Genomic DNA, 17,927 nt, shown 5'->3' with positions numbered 1-17,927 from the left:
TGACACAGTGTAGTATTTTGAAGGATGATAATGTGTGGGGTCATATAATCACATTTAAGCCATGTTTTATTATTTTACTTATTAATATTTTTAGGCTCCTGACATTCTAATGCCATTTTGCTTTGTGCATATGCTCCCACCTCAGGGCAGGATAACCCATAATAAACGTATTTTGGAATGACTCTTATTGACACCATATTCAAGATTTCATGAGACAACCTCCCCACCTTAATCTTACTGGCATAGCATCAGAATATTGCTTGGGAATTTCTGTCATACATGGAAGAGTACATTTTCACTTTCTAAGTATACTGTTGTTTCAGTGCTCCCCCTACAGGTCATATACGGAAGGATTTTTAAAACAAATTAGGAATTTGGGGGCATTACTCACACATTTGCTGAGAGCATGGCTCTCAAGGATTTCACATTTGATGAAGGAACCAATCACTCTAATATCTCTGTGTGCATTCTTCCAGAATACTTACCAACCAAGCTCTTGGACTCAATCTGCCCAAATCACAAAATACATAAAATCTGCCCGCATACCTTACATATGCATAAGGCTTTATCACTTGCATTCTTGAATTCTCACCCATTCAACTGGAAGGAAATTTACTCTGAACTGCTCCAGTACCTAAGTCCTTCTCTTGCACAAATTTTGGCTAAAATAAGAGCTTTTTCCTATTAGTTTCTGCCCATGATATATTTAACCCTCCATGAATTATGAGGATGGAGTGGGGAATAAAACATTTTAAAGATAATACACGTTAAAGGCTGGTTCAAGAAATAAACTGTCTTCTACAAAACAGTGATGACAAATCAAGCCATTATCACCATGGTTGAGATCATAAGGGTCACCTGGAACAAGAAGTTGGCTGAAAGTATCTTCCTTCTGCAAAATGTTTATGATTATTTTTAAAAAAGAAGGTTGACATTTTAAAATGTGTAATAAGAAAGTAAAGACAAGGATAAGGATAGTCACCCATCCAAGCTCTACAGAATATTCAAAGATGAAGAAATCTTGCCTCTCCTGGAAAAACTTTCAATCTCATGATCTGAGACCTCATAGATTTCTAAACCATTACTTCACAAATGTGGACTCATTCAACTGCATGATGTTTCTTGTTCAAGTGTTTTAATGCATATTTGTGTGACAATAACAGGTTTGGGATAGAATCTCTTTAATTTTGCAAGACTCTTATTAAACAGGAGCAGATAGGCCTGAAAAAAAAAAAAATTGAAAAAGCTCATTGGTCACCATAAGTGGTTGGAGAAAGTAAGCACCTAAGAATGAAATGGCAAGTGAGAAGCTTCCTCTGTGTTTGGGCTTTCTAAATCTATAGAGACATTTTACGGCTGAAACATGAATAATGCTAACATTGGATCATGTAACCGATATTTAAAGAACACCTACTGTGTGTGTGAAACTAGGAAGTAAGGAAACAGATGAATGAACTCTTAAGAGATTTGAGGTTTGCCTCTGTGTGTGTGTGGTGTGTTTTAAAGATATTTTATTCCCAGAGGACTTTATTTTTTTCTATGGATAGAGTGGGGGAAGAAGGAAGGGAATTTAAGGAGGACAGTACAGATCTATAAAAGGTGCCCTGAGCAACGAGAAAGAGAATGATTGAAAAAAGGACAGACTGGAAAAAGGATGCAGTGTTGAGTGTCTGTCAGAGTCTAATGTGGCCAAGGATACATGCTTGAGGACTATTCCTTGGCTATATAGCAGGTCTTTGCTGTACTTTTAATGTATTCACTCATAGGTCCTTTAGCACTTAATCGTCTCTACTCACATTATTGCTTTAAGTGGGTTTAAAATTCCAATTTGTCTTTTAGAATCTGTAGATAGACTAAAGATTCTATCAGGAGAAGAGTATTATTTTGAATATTTAGTAACAAGATGCTAACTTAGGGACCAAAATTCAACAGCAAATAAAATATAGCAATAGTAAAATGAATGAGTCAGGAAACCATACTCAGAGCAGGAGAATGAGGGTTTTTATAAGCATCTGTTAGTTCCCTGTGATGCAGCGTGAGATCCAGGACAGACAAGATGCGCCTCTCAGCCCCTTGTGCTGGTTCATGAGGCCAGAAATCACAGAGGACTTCTGTCTGGAGGCAATGCAGCGATGATGGGGATCATCTGTTATTAATTTTTTTTGATGTATTTCTTTCTATAGAATAAACCTAATTTCAAGAACTTGTTTCTTTTTCCACATTGTGCATGCATGCTCAGTTGTGTCCAACTCTTTGCGACCCTGTGGACTGTAGTCCGCTAGGCTCCTCAGTCCATGGAGTTTTCCAGGCAAGAATACTGGAGAGGGTAGTCATTCCCTTCTCCAGGAGATCTTCCCGACCCAAGGACTGAACCTGAGTCTCTTGCGTCTCCTGTATTGGCAGACGGGTTCTTTACTAGCTGAGCCACCAGGAAAGCCCTTTTCATATTGAGACTTAACAAATATTTAAGGAATATGTAGTATGTATCAGGCATTGTACTATAGACACCACCAAGTGGGGAAATCAGAATCCAGAGGAAAAAGGGGGGGAAAATGAGGAGTGAGGCAGGCAGGGTGAAAAGGCTGGAAAAGGGAAGGAATATTGAGGCTTGTATTCAAACCTCTGATTTAGGGGAGGGAAATGGCTCCTAAATATAAGAATTCATATATTATAAGACATAGTAGGCAATAATAATTCCATCTGACACATTGTCTTTAAAATTACTTGTGGATTTAATGAGAAATGAAAATGATTGGAAGCTAAGCATTTTTAGAAAGCACATCATATTTGAGAACGTTCACACCAATTTGTTATTGCTCAAGTTACAGCTCTTTCTCACTCGGCTGAGACCTTTTTCTAAAGTATCTGTCAAAAAAGATTAGGCTTCATCTGACAGAGAGGACATTAAAGTCATTATGGATTTTTTTTTTTTTTTAAACAAAAACAAGAGCCAGCATCTTTTCCCTAGATGAGACTAGCTAATAATTGCTTCAACATGTAGTTATCCACTGGAGGGCACTATTTCCCCATAGTACTATCAATACAATCAGATAGACTGGGCCGACTTCAGAACCTATCAGAAAACAGAGCCCTGCCACCCTGTTTAAATTACACCCAGATAATCCAGTAATCATGTACGGATGTGAGAGCTGGACCATAAAGAAGGCTGAGCACCGAAGAACTGATGCTTTTGAACTACAATGTTGGAGAAGACTCTTGAGAGTCCCTTGGATTACAAGGAGATCAAACCAGTCAATCCTAAATAAATCAACCCTGAATATTTATTGAAAGGACTGACACTGAAGCTCCAATACCTTGGCCACCTGACTCGAAGAGCCGACTCATTGGAAAAGACCCTTATGCTGGGAAAGATTGAAGGCAGGAGGAGAAGGGGATGACAGAGGATGAAGCGGTTGGATGGCATTACTAAGTCGATGGACATTAGTATGACTAAGCTCTGGGAGATGGAACAGGACAGGGAAGCCTGGCATGCTGCAGTCCATGGGGTGGCAAAGAGTTGGATATGACTGAGCAAATTAACAACAAATCATGATGAATTGCTAAATGGAAATGACACTTTAATGTCTGTAATACACTTACAGGTGAAAAACCAAACCAGTCCATCAGTTGAAAAATAATTTTGCTAAAGTCATCTCCTGTGAGTGATCTGTGATTTTTTCAGTGTGTTTCGAAAAGAGGTCATGTATCAAGAGCTGGGAAAATCTGATGAGAACAGAGTAGAACATCACCTTACAGGAAAACAAATATTCATACAGTCCTTTAATGCAGAGAGTAGGACCCCGAGCCGTAGCTTTATGACACATTTCAAGTAACTCCGAAAGCAAAAGACTGCCTACAAGCTAAAATCTCCTGACACAGTAACCAAGATTCAGAGCTGGACTCTCTCAAAATAGGAAGCCAAATACTCTGGGAATTGTCTGTGCCTGCCCTGATTAAAACACTTCTCCAAAAAGGGCTATTTTACCTAATTTTGTCAACCTGTACACCAAGATCTGTAACATGATCTGCTAGCAAAGACTAGAAATCCGAGTTTAGAGAAAGACGAATATCATGTTATCACTTGTATGGGGAATCTAAAAAAATAAGACAAATGAACTTATTTACAAATCAGAAGCAGACTCAGAGGCTTAGAGAACAAACTTACAGTTACCAAGGGAGAAAGGTAGGGGACAGGGATAGATTGAGAGTTCTCTATACATAAATAGAGAAGCAACAAAGACCTACTGTATGGGACAGGGATCTCTGTTCAATATTCTGTAATCACCTACACGGAAAGCAATTTGAAAAGTAGTGGCGGTGGTTTAGTCACTGTCAGGTCTGACTCTTGCGACCCCGTGGACTGCAGCCTGCCAGGCTGTCCATGGAATATTCCGGCAAAGAATCCTGGAATGGGTTCTTCCTGGAATCCCATTCTCCAGGGGATCTTCCTGACTCAAAGATGGGACCCATGTCTCCAGCATTGCAGGCAGATTCTTTACCAATTGAATCATAAATGAAGCCCTAAAGAGGGTTAAAAAGAATAGATACATGTATATGTATAACTGAATCACTCTGCTGTATACCTGAAATTCGCTGACATTGTTAATCAATCCTATTCCAATACAAAATAGTTTTTTTTTTTTAAAAAAAGCAGTGCATTTAGAACTCTCCACAGGGAAACTCTAATTTAATCATGGAAAGAGGAATTGGTCAATATGAACCTCAAACCATTATACCACACAACCTCTTCTTGAAGGTCGAGACAAGAATTCTGTTGAAATGCTGTCATCATGCTGCTTGGGGGAAGCACACAATTCTCTCTAAACATAGGCCAGACCCTACAGAATGGCTTTAAGACTTCCCAGAAGCCTACTGGAATTTGTACCCCATAGTGTGAATGGACACAGAGATCACCTAGTAAAGCTGGAAGCCAGTGTCAGGATCAGGATTCAAGTTCATAGATGTTGAAGAATGGGGTGGGTTGGTGTTCTGAGAAGCCCTTTTTACTAGAATCTCAGGATGAGGCAGCCTGTGGGAAGGGTGGTCTGGTGGAAGAAAGAGCAGTAAGAGGACCCAATGGGACTTAACTCTGTTACTCTGCCAAGGGCCATGAGGTGGGAAGAAAGGAAGGTGGAGAGGGGAAAGGAGTTACTATAGTGATTGCTAGTAGAGTTACTTCCACGTTTGCACTCTTGGGACTTACTCACACAGGCTCAAACATTTCAGTCTGCTTGGAGAGAAGCTAGGTCTGTGCTTGCAATAAGTGATGGCCAATTTTTACCTTTTTAGGCAGAACGCTGCTGCACTTAATTCCTTAAAAATATATCTTGATTTCTGTTCTACTCTTCCTGGGTTGTAGCCACTGTCATTTCTTTCATTTACCACTATTAAATTTTGCCTCTTTTTCCATAAAAATTTAAGGCAGATTTAAAAACTTTTGCCTCCATCCTTTCAATTCCAGTGTTTTTTTTTTTAAATGATAAAGAACCATATAAAGCTTTTTTCTAACCCTTCAGAACCTCATTCTCCTGTTAGAAAAATGTGATTGTGGCTGTCCTAGAAATAAAGAAAAAACCTGCCTGATGTTCCCCACTAATGAAGGGCTGCAGCATGTTTCCAAAGCCTCCCCCAAAAAGGATATCCTCATAAAAACATTTTATAAGGATATGATTATAAAATAAGAGAAGTTTAAAATGCTGTCATCTGCATCATCTAGGAGGATGTAGAACAGAGTGGATATGTGCAGATTTTGGAGCCAGACTGTTCAGATTTAACCCTTCCACTCCATCTTTATTTCTTTGTGACATTGTGCATGATATTCAATCTCTCTCTGTTAGCTTACCTGCAGGAAGGAATAAAAATAGTACCTGCCTCATGAGATGCTGTGAAGAGTAGAGGAGATAAAATCAATACATTAGCTTGGTGGTAGGCAGCATGTGGTAGGTGAGTGGTCAGTATGCTACCTTTCATTATTCTACTTCTCCTCCCATGCAGGCACAGTGGCTGGTGACATGGACTTAGTTATTATTCAGGCTGTTTGAACAATAGAGACCTCCCTGCCACAACCCTTGAGAGCAGTTTTTGACTTGAGTTTTGTGAGTTACTGCCTCACGTCTCCCGTTCAGACTGCCTTCTTTACTATATTCGTGTTTGCCGCCATCTCGATCCTTCATGTTGGATTGCCACCCGCTTCTGGAGTGGGAGCAGCCAGATGCAAGAAAAACCTGCGGCGGACAGTGGGTTTCTAGACTGGCCATGAAATCGTTATCTGCCTTGAATATATTGAAACTTAATCTCATAAAACTGATTCTAGAGGAATTCCCTGGTGGTCCAGTGATTAGGTCCCATTTTTAAACTGCCAAGGCACAGCCAATACGTACATACATACACACACAATAAAGCTGAATTCTACTAGAATTAGAAACCAAAAAGCATTCCAAAAGCCAAGCATGAAATTTTTTAGGAGGAATAACAGCATGACACTCCATAAACATATTGATTTATAATATATTTTTCACTTACTTTCCATAAAAGATAGGAATGTGCCACATACCCCACACTTCTCCACCCCTGCCCCCCACCCCCCACCCCACCCACAATATAGTGCCAGTTAGAAGAACACTCTCTGGAGCCAGACTGCATGGGTTCGAATTCTGTTTGTCATTTTCTCATCCCCAGAAATTTACTATTCCGCTATTTTGGCAATAATGTAAACTCTGTTTCCTGACTGTAAGGAGGGGATAATAAGTCCCTTGTGAAGATTAAATGAGAAAGTACAGATAAAGGGTCACTACATCTCACTGAGTTGTTAATTTTATTGATGTTACTTGGAGTTCAGTAGGATTGATCTCTAAATGGTTATTTGTTATGTTATTATCCTCATATTGTCAGGCTGAACCAATGAGCTGTGGCTGATAGACTGTGTTCCACGGTGCCGGGTTCTAAATTCCACTGGAACAGACAGTGTTTATTTGAAGGAGGCTTTATGGTATGTGCACAACAGCCTAGAAAGATCAAGGAAACCTGGAATATAAACTTGGGTCTATTATAACTGGTGTCATCAGCTTTGGTGAGTGGAGTAATGCTCTTGGTTTCCCACCCAGATCACCTTTACTAGACTGGTGCCTGCACCTTCTCCTCCCCAGCTGCTGGGAATATTGACCGAGGATGGCACATAGCTGCCACTTCTCTGGAGAATCGCCCCTGGCTGATGGGAGTGGCCTAGTCCAGCAGTACCTGGGGAGTAATGCCTCCACAATCCTCAGGTGGCCTGAAGTCAGTGGCTGATCAACATGGGGTACAGATGCCCTCAAGGTGGAACGTCTCATGTTCCAGCTCTTCCTGTGTGATCAGGCTGAGGCCAGACGTCAATGGAAATCATCTATTTGCTTCCCCTATTTTCCTTTAGGCTTCTCCCAGAAGCTTTCTCTAAAACTTGGGACAAGAATCCTTGGCTCAGGCCGCTTTTAGGGCATAGCTAAGTCATTTCAGTCATGTTTGACTCTTTGTGACCCTACGGACCATAAAGCCTTCTAGGATCTTCCATCCATGGGGATTCTCCAGGCAAGAATACTGGAGTGGGTTGCTGTGACCTCCTCCAGGGGATCTTCCCAACCCAGGATTGAACTCGCATCGCTTATGTCGCCTGCACTGGGTGAGCGGGTTCTTTACCACTAGCGCTGCCTGGGAAGGAACCTCATCTAACACCTAAGAAACAACTAAGAAAGGAGATTCTGTTTCACTAAACAGAAAATGAGGGAGTTCAACCCCTCTTTCACTCATGGGTCCATTTGGTGAATACAGATTTTAATTTCCAGAGTCTTTTTAATGCTTTGTACCCTGATGCTCAGTTTTATACATTCTACACTATCTCCTTTACTTTATATCTCCAAAGGGAGATAGGTCGAGGAACAATTAAGTATGTATCTCATAAGTTAAGGGCTTCCCTGGTAGCTCAGCTGGTTAAAAATCCTCTGGCAATACAGAAGACCCAGGTTTGATTCCTAGGTCAGGAAGATCTGCTGGAGAAGGGATAGGCTACCCACTCCAGTATTCTTGGGCTTCCCTTGTGGCTCAACTGGTAAAGAATCTGCCTGCAAAGCCGGAGTCCTGGGTTCAGTCCCTGGGTTGGGAAGAAGCCCTGAAGAAGGGCATGGATATCCACTCCAGTATTCTTGGCCTGGAGAATCCCCAAGACAGCGGAAACTGGCAGGTTACAGTCCTTATGGACTGGTCACAAAGAGTCGGCTGAGAAACTAAGCACTGCTCAGCACTCCCAAGTTAAAATTTTTGAGCACTGAAATGTCTTTCTGTAAGGGAGGGCAAGGGGTGGAAGTCAAGACATTTCCCTTGCCTCAGGGAAATGACAGTAAACAAAGGCTTTGAGTTTAGGTGTAGAATACTCACCATTCTGTTGTTGATACCTGCGTTTTCATGGCTTCCTCCACTGCAAACATCTTTCTAGCTCTGAAAGAAATCTCCCAGGCTCAGCCAGGTTGCCACCCCTAACAAAATCTTTAAACTCACATACCCGGGTGCGTTTTCATCATTTGAACAGTATTTATGGACACCAGAACAAACCATCCTGTGGAACAGTGTAAGAAAAGTCAGAAAATGAATGTCACTGGGTATCAGCAACCCTAGGGGGTCTGGGGAGATTTTGATTATGATAGGAAGAAAACCTCCATTAATGCCATACACCTACCTGCCCATTCACTCATTTCTGAGGCAAATTTAAGTCAGGAGTGAGAGTACCTTGTTATAATGAGTCCATCCTTCCTTTCTGGACAGTTTTCTAATTGCCTTTGCTTGCTTTTTATTTCTAATAGAAAATCAGATGAGAAAAATGAGGAAATAATGTGAATCTACCTGTTGATTTCCTTCCCATAAAATTGACTGCATTAGTCACACAATAGCCTAAAGGGGAAAACTGCAGAAACTTCTATTTACAAGTTCTCTGTCTTCGCACAGAAGAAAGCGTACCATTCTAAGGTCTGAGTGTGATCTCTTGTATACTGGGCATTTGGAAGCTGGCAAAAACCAACTATAAAATACAGTTTCCTTGAGAGGGACAAGAGAAGAATTTGAGGAGGACAGGAATGGGTCACAGGAAGAAGGAATAGGAGCTAACTGTAGCCTCCTGCTGTGCCAGCCATGTGACATTGGTTATCTGGCTTAACTGTCACAAGACCTTTGCAAGGCATGTGCTATTCCCCTCATTACTGGTGAACAAGCAAGTTATACATGTAGAAGTTGTGAAGCAAGTACTTGAATGTAGCTCTCAAATTCACAGACTCACTTGGGGAAAGAATTTCTTTGTTAGATGAGAATTCATTTAATTTGATATTAATGCCTATTAAATAATATTAAATAACCAAATTTATAAACAGGATGAGAAAACCTGTAAGTCAAGCAACAGTTAAAAATATTTATGATGTTGAACAGCAGGTTCAACCGTATCAATTCAGTTTAAAAGAAGTCTCAACCTTCTTAAGTTCAAAAATATAACTGACTTAGTACAGGCTTATGGAATGAGATCAGAGAATGAAAAATGAAAACAGGACTAGATTTAATTTTCCTTCTTAAAAGAATAATATCATTTTGAATTGATTGGGTTTTTAAAATTTTATTAAAAATTTTTTTAAAAATTAAAAAATAAATTGTCTGCACCACATTGCACATGGGATCTTAGTTCCCAAACCAGGGATTGAACCCATGTCCCCTGCAGTGGAAGCAGTTTAACTGCTGGACCACCAGGGAAGGTCCCTATAATGATTGTTAATTTTACGGTATCCTTTGAAAAAAGGTGGAACAGATACTATCATACCTATTTTGTAGATTGGGAAAACTGTAGATTAGGAAAACTCTACCAAAAGGACTTAATTAACCTTTTGAGTCACTTATTTAGTAAATGTCAAGTAGTATTAGCACGGAGACCCAGCTCAGTAGTTTGTCATTAGACTACCTGTTTTATGGAATTTTTAAAATAAATATTTGAGATCCTCATATGTAAAGGAGCATTACTTAATTAATTAACTCCATAATGGTTTCCACGTGTTTACAATATATGGTGCTCACAGGAACCATGGAACACACGGGAATATGAAACACACAGAAATACGTTGAGTCTGTACTTGTTGTTAAGACTCTCACAAGCCGGTGAGGGGATAGGACAATCTATCAAAAACCCATTTCTGTCCCTTTCTAAATGATTCTTTAATTAAAAGTCACTGCTAGAAGTGTGGTGGTACATGTGAGAAGGCAGAGGTGTTAAAACACCGTGGGCTTCAGTAGGGGTCACGGCCAAAGGTAGAAGGTAAGTTTCGTGTTGGGACCTGGAGGCTAGAGATGGCTGTAGGAGGATGAGCAACAAGCAGGCCAACAAAGGTGCACACGCAGACAGGGGCATGGCCCGCTGAGAACAGGCTGCGGGGTTTACTTGGGGGCATTGTGGTAAATGGAACATTCAGAGCCAGATAGTACAGGACCTCTAAGGCTCAGCAAGGTGGGCTGTGCCTGATCCTGCAGGCGAAGAGGAGCTACTGAGGATGCATACACAGCAATGTAACATAATGCAAGTATTGTTACAGCAAGATAAATCTGAAGAGTGTATAGTATGAACTGAGGGACGGAAGAGAATTAGATCAGACAGAAATGATGGAATAAAGTCATATACGTGAAATATATAATCCCATTAGTCCTAATGCCATTTTTATAATCATAGGACATAATAATGCAAATATAAAGTAATAAGAGCTAGGGCCAGGGTGATGGCTACAAAGAGAGGAATTGAAAGTGGCAAAATCCAAGTAGCAAGAATCAATATGACCTGGTGACTAATCTAAAATAGAGGAAAACAAGGGGACTGCTCTGTCCCTCCCCTTATAATTCTTTAATCTGCATAATTTTCAGGGTATACCCTTTGTACTCAGTCAAGCATATTCAATTAGCCTCTATATTTTCCTTTATTTATTTTTAATTTAAAATTATATTCTATTATCAATTATGTCAGAGGAATAGATTCTCCCCCTCAGGGATGAGAGATTTATGTGGCATGACCCAAAAGATTTTTGGGGACAAATGACTCGTAATGCAGCTTTTATGATCTCACGGTGATTTTAATGTGCCAGACTTTCATGCAATAAACAGAGGATTATTATTTCACTCTAGGATCAGGAGATGGAAGGCTATAAAACACAAGGCTATTTTAAAGGCGCCATTAGACCATATAAACATAAATTATGTTTTAAGGCTTAAAACTCTCAGGAAAGTTTCTACTATATGGAACACTGTATATCTCTCATCTTTTATCACTCTTAAAACCCTCATCACTATGACATCTTGGCAAGGGAAGTATGGTAGAAAAACAGGATGAGAATAGGGATGATGGAATAAATAAGGTGTTTCCTTACAAGAACTTGCTGTTAACTTGAGAATTATTCAATATAACATTCATACATTCATTACAGCATTTATTTACAGGAGCTCTTGCTTTTTAGGAATTATGTTCTATATGGAAGAGACAAATCATATATGTGCCCTAAAGAAGCTTAGAGTTTATGGGGTAAGACAAATGAAAAAATTTACCTAAGAAGTTTATAAATACTGTATGCACACAAGATTATGGGACTAGCATTGAGGGGCATGGGGAAGAGGGAACTGAATCGGGGTTGGAAGGTGAGTGAGAGGAAGAAGCAGGAGGAGATAATGACTTTCATGAGACAGTGATGCTTGAATTGCCTTCTCCATATTCCTTGCCTATTCCTCACCTCCACTCCTCACCCCAGGACCACTTGTCTCTCTTTTGGGTAGTCCAACCACACACAGGTAATCCAAGACCATTTTCCTCTTCTTCTCTTACTACCTTTTACATGGTTGATTCCTAAAGAAGTATCTTCAGCTCAAGCTACCTCTCTGATGAAACTCTGAAGTTATGGGAGAAAGTTCATCAGTGCCTAAAAGTAGCCACTCAAGAACTAGAAAACTAATGTCTTGGAAGCCAAATGAAGAGAGAATATCAAACAGGAAATGGGTGTTAATGTTGGGTGTAAAAAGAAACAAAACATGTGCTTTGACTTTTGGTGGTTAGACCACTGACATACTTGGCAAGAAGATGTGAGAGAAACAGCGAGGATAGAGGCTTAAAGAAGATCATAGACGCACCAAATAGACTGCTTATTTAAGACACTTCTGAGAAAGGAAGAAAAGATAAAAATCAGAGGAGGGACTGGATGAAGGGAGTTTATTTGATACAAAAGAGAACCATTTTCATGCTGAGGGTATTGCATCAGCAAAAATGTTGCAGTTGAACTTAGAGGAAGAAATTTGATACAGTAAGTTATCCGGGTGGGGAGGGAGGAGCTGGCACCCTTGTGTAGAGAAGAGCTTTTTCCTGCTCAAGGCAGGAAGTGGAAGGCAATGGGTGGGGATGCAGGGAAGTCTGTAGACCAGGAGGCAGGGAATCCACAACGCTGATCACACACTTATTCTCCAGAGTCCCCCATGTAGACCACAAAGAGGAGCGAGCCAGCATCCCTGTGCAATCCTTTCTTAAACATTCACTTCACTTAAATGAATTAGTGGATACTTAACCTTCTGCCCCTTGAAATTCAAACATGCCCAGCAGTAGCCTACAAAGGGCAGGATGCTGGAAATAGATTCTCCCCAGAGGACTAAATGGCTGACCTTGCTCAGAACTGGTGGTGCATGATGCTAATAAAAATTAGTCTGATTTTCAGTCAGTTTTATTATCAACTTTAAATCATCTCTGTGACCCCCTTACCACTTTCATCTGACCAGATCTTTTCTGCCACCCTGCCCTTGCTACACCACTGCAGCTCAGACACCTGCTTCAAGGTTTCTCTTTGAGGCAAACATAAAGGCATGAAACGAATTTGGATGACAAGCATAAAAGAGCCTGAAGGAAGTGAAGAACTCAAGTTTAGTTGCTTCGTAATGCAGAAGAAGAAAGCAAGACCCAGATAGGTAAAATAATTCATCTGAAATCACTCAATCCAGAAATGGCAGAGCTGGGTCTGGAATCATTCTTCCGGTTGGCCTTAAGGAGAAAGTTCATCTTGTCTGCCCTTTAAGATTGTAGCCCAGACAGCAATTTGGTGGCATCTAAGTAAGAGAATGGTCCATGTAGACCCAAGTAGATTCATAAGGAAACCAAGTCTTCTGGGGGAGGAGGTAGGAAGAATGACTTGATTGTTCTCCATTTCCCTTCCATGATGGAGTCAAAGTATTCTTTTACAGAACTTTGGAGATCACTGCAACAAACTCCTTTCTTTTCACTTCATTCATTGTTCTTTGATAATGCTTTCAAAGAAATTTGAATTACCCACTTGGTTTTTTGCAGTTCTTAAAGCCCCAAACTATATTTTCTGAAATATGGGGTGTATGTGTGCGCATGTGATAAAAAATACAATCAAAATTTACATACATGCTCTAAAAACCTAAGGTAACAACAAGGACAGTGATAGAAAATGGAGACCCGGAGAAACAAGTGGAGGACAAACTTGGGAGAATGAACCTTGAAAAGCTCTCAGTTCTCCACTACCCTGATGTGCAGTGTTGGATATAATATCAATCATATTTCAAATGTAAGAGCAAAGCTTCTTATTTTAAGACATACCATGGGAAAGCTCTACTTAATATTTTGAGGAAGCAAAGAATTAGCCCCTCATTTAAATATTTTGCATATTCTAAAACAGAAAAAGAGACACAGATGTACAGAACAGACTTTTAGACTCTGTGGGAGAAGACAAGGGTGGGATGTTCAGAGAGAACAGCATTGAAACAAGTATACTATCAAGGGTGAAACAGATCACCAGCCCAGGTTGGATGCATGAGACAAGTGCTCAGGGATGGTGCACTGGGAAGACCCGGAGGGATGGGGTGGGGAGGAAGGCGGGAGGAGGGATCAGGATGAGGAACACATGTAAATTCATGGCTGATTCATGTCAATGTATGGCAAAACCCACTACAATAATAAATAAATAAATATTTTGCATATTCTAGTTTTCCTATTTACATTTGCTTTAAATGGGAATGTACCAGTACAAGTATATCACAAAGGCAGGTAAACAACAAAAATAATGTCATGAAGCTTGAGATATTTACTGTTTGTTTGGCTCAAAGGAAGCAGAGGGAAAACTTCATAAAAACTAATTTGTGGTATAGACTCTTTCTACCTTCCTACAAGAATGTGGTCTTTGGTGGGAAATACTCTACTATATCCAATAACTATTCTTATTCACATACCTTCTATCTACCAGAGTTTTGATGACAATTAAACATGATAGTGTTATGTGTGAACAGTGGCCTTCAAAAGCACTCAATAAATGATTATAGAAGCTGTCCTGTAGTTGAAGGAGACTTGACTTGGGTCTACACCAGACCCAAGTCTTATCAAAATCAGATGTGACTAAAAGATTATTGATAACACAGCTAGACTCTTTTAGGAGACAAGAAAAACCACTTCCTCCTGGTGTTCATTTGGTGGTGAACAATTCTACCCAGTATGCCAGTCATCTCTGGTTCTATCCTTCTCAGTTAGGAATACTCTAAAAAGAAAAAAAGCAACCTGTCGGGGGAATCTAGGAAAAGTTCTTACCTCTCCTGAAGTCCTATGGGCTTCATTTTGAAAGGAGAAGGGCAGACAGCGGTGGTAGCTTTGATCTCAGGAGTGTATTGGCCTTGAGGGTCCACAACCACACTCAGTACCTTTGGAGCCTGTTCAGGCTGGACCATGCTGTTGGCTGTCTTGTCCTCAGAGTGCGCAGGCTGTAACACAATGGGTGATAGGTGGATCTCCTGATTTTTCTCTTTATCTTGTCTCAGGGAAAGCTGAAATTTTTCTTTTAATCTGTAAAGAATCTACAGAAGGAGATACAAAGAATTTCCGTCACAGTTTTTCATGTTGAACAACAGAATATGATCTCCATCCCAACTTAGAAGACAAACCAAACTAAGTGAACAAAGCTTCCTAAGATGATTTCTTATTTTTATACTATTGAGGATTTTCCTCAAAAACATGCAGTTTGTTTCCAGTTATGGAGTGCAAAGGGCTTCTCCAGTGGCTCAGTGTTTAAAAATCCACCTGCAATGCAGAAGACTTGGGTTCAGTCCCTGGGTCAGAAACATCCCCTGGAGGAAGAAACGGCAGCCCACGCTAGTGTTCTTCCCTGGAGAATCCTATGGACAGTGGAGCTTGGCGGACTGCAGTCCACGGGGTTGCAAAGTGTTAGACACGATTGAAGTGACTGAGCAAACACTGCAGTCACAAGGAGTACAAACATATTAAACGTATATGTACATGAGTCTGCTTTTCAAATAGAACTCAAAAACAAATATGCCTAATTTTATAAAGGCAGCAGATGTGTTTGATTACATGTAAGCTCTAATTTAAAATGACTGACATGGAAAACTTACAGAAAGAATAGCCTTGATATAGAGACTTATGACATTCATAGAAACAGAGATCTGCAACCACTACAATGTGTAAGAAGAAAGTCTCATAAAGTAGTAATTAAAGCATAGCAATGCTATAAGCCACAAGTTCTTAATGTAGGTAAATATCTGCATTAGTCACATATTAATTTGAGTATCTAGTAAATACTTGAAAAAATTAAATTTTAGGGCACATGTGAAAGAATAATTTGGACAATCAGAATTTTCTGTTTTACTTCTTGCTCCTTTAAATTTTGAATGTGTGTTGAAAAAAGGCCAAAGTATCATGTTCCTTCATTCTCAGAGTTCTTTCTGGAATGGCTAACTCAATTCAGAAAGTTTTAAAACTTTTAAAAGAATGGGACTGACTTTGCTGGGACACTAGTGGACCAAACTGTGAAGTGAGCAAGGTTTGTCCTTCCTGTCCTCAGGCTTTCCTTTTTATAAGCCCCTTCCCCCCTTTTTTTCTTTTCTTTTTAAAATATTACTTTTTATATTTTATATATTTTAATGTAATTTTTTCAGTTTTACTGAGATATAATTGACATATAACATTGTATACGTTTAAAGTTTAAGAGGTACAGTATAACGGCTTCATAGTTTTTTCTTCTTTCTTGATGATAACTCCTCTACTTCAATTATTAAAAAAAGAATCAGGATGAAACAAAACCACAACAATCTAAGATGAGAAGGTATTAGACTGAGATTGAGAAGAAAAGAATTCAAAGAACTGAAAACTCAGCAGCAGGCTGTACATCTTCTTTTAAGCAATAAAGAACAGAACTGACAATGCAGAAAATACAATCAGTGGTAGATACGACAGCTGAGAGTCTGCCTGGAATCTATAGCAAAGGAGAAACAAATGAAGATGAAAACAAGAGAAAAGATGGGATATGGACATCAGAGAAGAGTTAATGGTAAATGATAAACCAGAATAAAAGAGAGAAGCAAGTCATCCAAAACTATTTTTCAGTGCCTTGTGTGAAGTACAAAGTATTCCATCATGAACAAAATAGACTGTATCCTGCTTTTATGGAATTTAGGGATATAGAATGAAAAAAATTCTTAGTTTTTTTTTTTTAAGCATGTCGATTGAAAGAAGAGTAAATGTGAGAAGAAAATGGAGAAATTTTTATGACTTTGAGAAAAAATGCATATTACAGAGGACATATGAATTCCATCCCTAGATAAACAGATATTCATGTGACTAAAGCCAGCAGGTGCAATTTCTCAAATACACAAGGTTCATAAGACGTATTACCTGTCTACCCTTCCTGAAAAAACTTTACTCAGAGTCATGAGAGAGATGATTCCAAATGAAGAACTGAAGAAATAGAAATTGTAATATGAAAGGGATCCCTGGAATTAGTTAAATGTAGAGTGAAAAATAAATTTATTTAATTCCAACATCTCAGATTGTAATAACAAGAAATAAGTTGAAGGAGGGCAAGGAAATAAAAAAAAATATGGGTGAATATACATTAAGTAACTTTTTAGTTAGGGATACAGAAGGGGATGGAGGTCAGGACGTTAGGAGGTTAGGAAAGAAGGACCTGCTTTCTCTGGCTACAGGCTCCTCCAAGGAGTCCAGAACCTCAGCTGTCCCACCCACCTGTGTGCTTTGGGGCAAAAGGAAAAGGTCACCACCGTCCCAGCCTCACTGCACAAAATTTTGGTAGAGATTCACATCTAGAGAAGACCTCTATGATAGCAGAACCTGAGAAATTGGGACTCAAACATTTTACTCCCAAGTCACATTAATTTGGAAGATTTACTTAAACTTTTTCCTAATGTTTTTCTCTCTGTTGTATCTTGCAGCTGTGTGTCGTTGGGCACATTCCTTTCTTGACCCCTCCCAACCTGAGGGTCATCACCCACTAACAAAATGAGGATTATAATAGCATCCCATAGAGCTTTGGTGAATATTAAATGAGATAATATACATGTTCACAATTTTCAGCTCTTAATAAATGCAACATTATCGGTGTGTTCAATAACATATATACAGGTTTTATATATTAAAAAAAATAGAGGTCCTTCAGCCTAATTATACATGAAAGAAATTGAAGTTTAGCTAACTAATGTGGCTGCTCCAAAGTCAGCAGTTAGTTGTGGGAGAGCCAAACTCAAGGCCCCTCTGCTTCGAAGGACTGATCACTTCCCACCCCTTATATGCATGCTCTTTGCCACACCATCATTCTTAAAGATCGACTCTGAAATCACATCTGCTGCCCATGTGATTCTAGTAATGGGTTTGAACATCACCAAATCTAAGAGTACATCTTTGTATGCTGAGAGTTCTCTCTGGGACTTCCCTGGTGGTCCAGTCACTGAGTCCACACTCACAATGCCAGGAACCTAGGTTCGATCCTTAATCAGGGAACTAGATCCCACATGCTGCACCTAAGAGTTCACAAACTGCAACTAAAGATCCCGCATTCCACAGTGAAGACCCTGTACAGCCAAATAAATAA

General features: G+C 39.7%; 1 protein-coding gene across 3 annotated transcripts in view; it reads right to left on the bottom strand.

Annotated features, from left to right (window-relative positions):
• The window catches only part of PTPRR (protein tyrosine phosphatase receptor type R), a 270,659-nt gene that overhangs the window by 88,090 nt on the left and 164,642 nt on the right, over positions 1 to 17,927 (bottom strand). For all 3 annotated transcript variants that reach the window (XM_070454591.1, XM_070454592.1, XM_070454594.1), the window contains one exon: positions 14,618 to 14,880. In XM_070454591.1, the coding sequence (XP_070310692.1) occupies positions 14,618 to 14,880 (263 nt within the window). The remainder of the gene's footprint in view (positions 1 to 14,617; positions 14,881 to 17,927) is intronic.

This window comes from Odocoileus virginianus, chromosome 24 (genome assembly GCF_023699985.2).
Source record: "Odocoileus virginianus isolate 20LAN1187 ecotype Illinois chromosome 24, Ovbor_1.2, whole genome shotgun sequence".
NCBI classification, from domain to species: Eukaryota; Metazoa; Chordata; class Mammalia; order Artiodactyla; family Cervidae; genus Odocoileus; species Odocoileus virginianus.
The sequence above is the reverse complement of the archived record's forward strand: the minus strand, read 5'-3'. Positions and strand labels throughout refer to the sequence as shown.